This window comes from Salvelinus namaycush, chromosome 3 (assembly GCF_016432855.1).
Source record: "Salvelinus namaycush isolate Seneca chromosome 3, SaNama_1.0, whole genome shotgun sequence".
NCBI classification, from domain to species: Eukaryota; Metazoa; Chordata; class Actinopteri; order Salmoniformes; family Salmonidae; genus Salvelinus; species Salvelinus namaycush.
This window is the reverse complement of record NC_052309.1, coordinates 82,267,853-82,274,347: the sequence shown is the minus strand read 5'-3', so window position 1 is coordinate 82,274,347 and position 6,495 is coordinate 82,267,853. Positions and strand designations below refer to the sequence as shown.

Sequence of the window (6,495 nt, the reverse complement as noted above, 5' to 3'; positions counted from 1 at the left end):
CAAAAAACTACACTTGATTCAATACTTAGAGTTTTTCAATTTAAATTATTATATAAAATTCTTGCCACCAACAGAATGCCATATATAATGAGGCAACAATCTCAGCTCTGTAGATTTTGCTGCGAAGAGACAGAATCACTAGATAATTTATTCTGGTATTGTCCCTATGTAGCTTGTTTCTGGTCACAGGTTGAGAAATGGTTAAAAAATCACAACATGCACTTAAAATTAACCTTACAAATAGCAGTGTTGGGCTATTTGGAAAACCTTAGTCAGTCAATTAATAATACTCATAGGAAAGGTTTTCATCTTTAGCTCACAATCTGTGCATAATATACGATTAGAAAGATTCAAAAATATTGGGAAAAAATCACAGCACAATTGAAAAATATATGGCACATGGAAACCAAACGAGGGTGGTCTATGGTGATAGGTGGGATTGGCTGAGGGTTGGGATTAAAGCGTTTGGTAATGTATTATTGTTGTGTGACTGCTTTATATAAAAGTATCATGTATGTCAAATGTATGTTCATGTAGCAAAAAAAGCTGTAAAAAAAGCTGAAGATATTTGTCCTCTGAAGAGGGGGGGGTGGTGGAGGGGTTAAAACAACTATACATTGCTATTATACAATAATAAATAACAGCCTGCTGTGACACTTCAGCAGCACTCCTATGATGCTGCAGCAATGGCCAAGCACCACCTGTCCCTGCCAATATCATTGGCTGTTGACAATTCCTCACTAGGCCCAGTAGCCAATGATAAAGACGGCGATGGAGAGGCAGATGATGAGGTTGGCGTCGACCATGTGGCTAAGGCATGGGTCCTCTTCCAGAGAGCTAGCGGGGTCGAGAAGAAGAGGGGGTTGTGGGGCGCTGTCACCCTGCTTCTGCCGCTCCATCCCACACAGCCAGTAGAGGGCGGCCTTCAGCCTGGACTGGCTCCTCACACTGGCTTCTGAGGAGACTGGGGAGAGAGAAGTGTGGGTATATGCGTATGAGCAGTGTTTGACTTGGACTGGAACACACCAGTACTGGCGCCTCAGTTTTGAGTACCGGCATCTTATAGAATATTGCTGTCTTAAAAATATTCCTGCACCTAAATATAAACAGTACTGGCACCCAAAATGAGTGCTGGCACCTATTTCAGTCCACTTCAAGCACTGGGATTGTGAGTATTGAATGAATCATGGTCCTTAGTATTGTTGAAGCAACTTACCAGTATTAACCTACTGCTACCTAAAAAGGGACAACACTACCCACCTTTCCTCTGAAGGTGTGTCTCTCCGTTAGCCTCCTGCTCCCTATCTTCTATCTCGGTCTCTGTAGCACTAGTCACAGTCTCTACTGTCTCTAAAGCTCCACTGCTCTTCTCCACCTTATCAAATCTGGTGAACCAGGTGAGGCGACTGATCTGTTCCGTAGCAACAACACAAACACAGCAACGGTTAGTGATAGGCCATATCGTGCTCACATTTAGAACACTGTCTATCTCAAGTTTATATTTGATTTAGACAGTACTGTAGATGCAAATTCTTCATTTATCACAGTGTCGTTGAAATCAATAGGTTGATTTGTTCAAATACACAATTGCCATCACTATCACTATCAAGATACTGTATTTGAGCTCTGGTTTAGTAGCACTCCCCAGCCTCCACTCACCTGCTCTGGGCTGGGTTTCTCCGTGGCCAGGCTGACCCCCACCACCACCACCAGGGTGAACATAGACAGCATGGTGGAGAAGTAGAGGTAGTGGACATGTTTCACCACATCAGGCCTGCTGTCTTCCTGGTAACACAGTGGTGAGGGATAGATAAAGTCTAGGGCCATCCTCACACCGCCCACCAGTAGGCCCAGGAACAGGCCCCAGAAAGCACCCTGCAGAACACAAAGGAGGGACATTTCATCTCTATATCATCTTTCAATACATCTGATTGGTACTGCAATCTGACTTTTACTGCAATCTGATTGCAAATTGAGTAGAATTTCATTCCTGTAGGTGGAAACCAAGTTCAGCCTATTTTCAGATGCAAACACTTACCTTCACTACAGACACAGTACCAGTCAAATGTTTGGACACACCTACTCATTCCAGGGGTTTTCTTTCTTTGTACTATTTTTTACATTGTAGAATAATAGTGAAGACATCAAAACTATGAAATAACACATATTGAATCGTGTAGAAATCGCAAAATATATTTGAGATTCTTCAAAGTAGCCACCCTTTGCCTTAATGACAGCTTTGCACACTCTTGGCATTCTCTTAACCAGCTTCATGAGGTAGTCACCTGGAATGCATTTCAATTAACAGGTGTGCCGTGTTAAAAGTTAATTTGTGGAATTTCTTTCCTTCTTAATGCATTTGAGCCAGTCAGTTGTGTTGTGACAAGATAGGGCTATCTTCTGTATACCACCCCTATTTGGTAAAAGACCAAGTCCATATTATGGCAAGAACAGCTCAAATAAGCAAAGAGAAACGACAGTCCGTCATTACTTTAAGACACGAAGGTCAGTCAATACGGAACTGTGCAGTCGTAAAAACCATCAAGCGCTAAGATGAAACTGTCTCTCATGAGGACCCCCACAGGAATGGAAGACCCAGAGTTACCTCTGCTGTAGAGGATAAGTTCATTAGTTACCAGCCTCAGAAATTGCAGCCCAAATAAATGCTTCACAGAGTTCAAATAACAGACACATCTCAACATCAACTGTTCAGAGGAGACTGTGTGAATCAGGCCTTCATGGTCAGATTGCTGCAAATAAACCACTACTAAAGTACACCAATAAGAAGAAGAGACTTGCTTGGGCCAAGAAACAGGAGCAATTGACATTAGATCCATGGAAATGTGTCCTTTGAGTCCAAATGTTAGATTTTTGGTTCCAACCGCAGTGTCTTTGTGAGACGCATACTTTCACTACATATACCTTCACTACACACATTTTCACCACACCTTCACTACACATACCTTCACTACACATACCTTCACTGCACATACTTTCACTACATATACCTTCACTACACACATTTTCACCACACCTTCACTACACATACCTTCACTACACATACCTTCACTGCACATACTTTCACTGCACATACTTTCACTACACATACCTTCACTACACTAGACACCTTCACTACCTCACAGACTGTGCTCTGTATTTACACTTTCTACCTCTCTCTCTGCCCCGTCTCTCTCGCTCTCTCTCTCTCTCTCCCCAACACACACACACACACAAACACCTTCTCATTGGTCCTCTTCCAGAAGCATCCAGTCAGGAAGACGATGGAAACAGGAGGCTGGAGGTAGGTACTGATGGACTGGATGTAGATAAACAGCTGTCCTCCCTGACTGGCCTGGACCACAGGGATCCAGAGCACTGACACCACCACCAGAACCAGCACAAACATCCTGAGGAGGATAGTGTATGTGTACCTTCCCACGAGCATGAGTATGTGTATGCATGAGTATGAGTGCACGTGTATGTGTACCTTCCCACGAGCATGAGTTCCCACTCGGTTGCGCGGGGCCGGACATGCCTCCACAGGTCCATGGTGAAGATGGTGCTGGAGCTGTTGAAGATGGAGGTGAGGGAGGACATGAGAGCAGCAATCATCACCGCCATCATCAGACCACGCAGACCTGGAGAGCGAGAGAGAGAGACAGGAGTATGGAGAGTACAGAGAGAGACAGGAGTATGTAGAGTACACAGAGAGAGAGAGAGACAAGAGTATGGAGAGTACACAGAGAGAGAGAGAGACATGAGTATGGAGAGTACAGAGAGAGAGAGACATGAGTATGGAGAGTACAGAGAGAGAGAGAGAGACATGAGTATGTAGAGTACACAGAGAGAGAGAGAGAGCGAGACAGGAGTATGGAGAGTACACAGAGAGAGAGAGAGACATGAGTATGTAGAGTACACAGAGAGAGAGAGAGAGAGAGCGAGACAGGAGTATGGAGAGTACACAGAGAGAGAGAGAGGAGTATGGAGAGCACACAGAGAGAGACAGGAGTATGGAGAGTACACAGAGAGAGAGAGACAGGAGTATGGAGAGTACACAGAGAGAGAAAGAGGGAAAATGTGCATGTGTGTATGAAATTTGAATGACATTTTATTTTCTTGTCAAATCGTCAGTTGGCAACCCATCCCTTATTGGATGAATTGACACAAACAAATATTACAATAATTCACTGTGATAATTCACTGATAATTCTCCTTCCAGTGTTCTCTGCAGTGCGCATCGCATGAAGTGTGTATGTGTATATTTGAAAGAGAGACAGAAGCGTTGTTCATACCTGCCTCTAACATGCGTCCTTCAACCTGATCTTGTCCTGATATTGTTTGTTTACACTTATAAGATCTGAATACAATCAGATCTCAATTAATCCTTTAATCACAATTGGCCAGCGTCGTTAGGGGAGGGTGTGGGTGGGGGGGGGCTTTACTTAGTTCATCGCGCTCTAGCGACTCCTTGTGGAGGGCTGGGCGCCTGCAGGCTGACCTCGGTCTTCAGTTGAACGGTATTTCCTTCGACACATTGGTGCGGCTGGCTTCTGGGTTAGGCGGGCAGGTGTTAAGGAGCGTGGTTTGGCGGATGATGTTTAGGAGGACACATGACTCGACCTTCGCCTCTCCGGAGCTCCAAGGGGAGCTGCAGCGATGAGACAAGATCCTAATTGGATATGATGAAAAGGGGGATAAAATACAACAAACTAAGAAGCAGGTCTAGAGAGTGGAAGAAACAGCAGGTTGTGGTAAACCGCAGGGTGTTGGTCTCTCCCCGTTCTCTCTCGCGGGGTGTTGGGTTCTTCTCTACTTTTGCTTGGTGTTGGTCTCTCCCCGTTCTCTCTCGCAGGGTGTTGGGTTCTTCTCTACTTTTGCTTGGTGTTGGTCTCTCCCCGTTCTCTCTCGCAGGGTGTTGGGTTCTTCTCTACTTTTGCTTGGTGTTGGTCTCTCCCCGTTCTCTCTCGCAGGGTGTTGGGTTCTTCTCTACTTTTGCTTGGTGTTGGTCTCTCCCCGTTCTCTCTCGCAGGGTGTTGGGTTCTTCTCTACTTTTGCTTGGTGTTGGTCTCTCCCGTTCTCTCTCGCGGGGTGTTGGGTTCTTCTCTACTTTTGCTTGGTGTTGGTCTCTCCCCGTTCTCTCTCGCGGGGTGTTGGGTTCTTCTCTACTTTTGCTTGGTGTTGGTCTCTCCCCCTTCTCTCTCACAGGGTGTTGGGTTCTTCTCTACTTTTGCTTGGTGTTGGTCTCTCCCCCTTCTCTCTCACAGGGTGTTGGGTTCTTCTCTACTTTTGCTTGGTGTCGGTCTCTCCCCGTTCTCTCTCGCGGGGTGTTGGGTTCTTCTCTACTTTTGCTTGGTGTCGGTCTCTCCCCGTTCTCTCTCGCAGGGTGTTGGGTTCTTCTCTACTTTTGCTTGGTGTTGGTCTCTCCCCGTTCTCTCTCGCAGGGTGTTGGGTTCTTCTCTACTTTCGCTTGGTGTTGGTCTCTCCCGTTCTCTCTCGCGGGGTGTTGGGTTCTTCTCTACTTTTGCTTGGTGTTGGTCTCTCCCCGTTCTCTCTCGCGGGGTGTTGGGTTCTTCTCTACTTTTGCTTGGTGTTGGTCTCTCCCCCTTCTCTCTCACAGGGTGTTGGGTTCTTCTCTACTTTTGCTTGGTGTTGGTCTCTCCCCGTTCTCTCTTGCGGGGTGTTGGGTTCTTCTCTACTTTTGCTTGGTGTCGGTCTCTCCCCGTTCTCTCTCGCGGGGTGTTGGGTTCTTCTCTACTTTTGCTTGGTGTTGGTCTCTCCCCGTTCTCTCTTGCGGGGTGTTGGGTTCTTCTCTACTTTTGCTTGGTGTTGGTCTCTCCCCGTTCTCTCTCGCGGGGTGTTGGGTTCTTCTCTACTTTTGCTTGGTGTTGGTCTCTCCCCCTTCTCTCTCACAGGGTGTTGGGTTCTTCTCTACTTTTGCTTGGTGTTGGTCTCTCCCCGTTCTCTCTTGCGGGGTGTTGGGTTCTTCTCTACTTTTGCTTGGTGTTGGTCTCTCCCCGTTCTCTCTCGCGGGGTGTTGGGTTCTTCTCTACTTTTGCTTGGTGTCGGTCTCTTCCCCTTCTCTCTCGCAGGGTGTTGGGTTCTTCTCTACTTTTGCTTGGTGTTGGTCTCTCCCCGTTCTCTCTCGCGGGGTGTTGGGTTCTTCTCTACTTTTGCTTGGTGTTGGTCTCTCCCCCTTCTCTCTCACAGGGTGTTGGGTTCTTCTCTACTTTTGCTTGGTGTTGGTCTCTCCCCGTTCTCTCTTGCGGGGTGTTGGGTTCTTCTCTACTTTTGCTTGGTGTCGGTCTCTCCCCGTTCTCTCTCGCGGGGTGTTGGGTTCTTCTCTACTTTTGCTTGGTGTCGGTCTCTCCCCCTTCTCTCTCGCAGGGTGTTGGGTTCTTCTCTACTTTTGCTTGGTGTCGGTCTCTCCCCGTTCTCTCTCGCGGGGTGTTAGGTTCTTCTCTACTTTTGCTTGATGTCGGTCTCTTCCCCTTCTCT

General features: G+C 46.8%; 1 protein-coding gene across 1 annotated transcript in view; it reads right to left on the bottom strand.

The window, feature by feature from the left end:
• Positions 1-159: 159 nt before the first annotated feature.
• Positions 160-6,495, bottom strand: part of LOC120041002 (sodium/myo-inositol cotransporter 2-like) — a 25,370-nt gene continuing 19,034 nt past the window's right edge. Inside the window, exons 12-16 of the mRNA XM_038985973.1 lie at positions 3,488-3,638; positions 3,239-3,407; positions 1,660-1,875; positions 1,261-1,411; positions 160-964 (exon numbers count right to left, since the gene is read on the bottom strand). Of these exons, the coding sequence (XP_038841901.1) occupies positions 741-964; positions 1,261-1,411; positions 1,660-1,875; positions 3,239-3,407; positions 3,488-3,638 (911 nt within the window). The 3' untranslated portion in view covers positions 160-740. The remainder of the gene's footprint in view (positions 965-1,260; positions 1,412-1,659; positions 1,876-3,238; positions 3,408-3,487; positions 3,639-6,495) is intronic.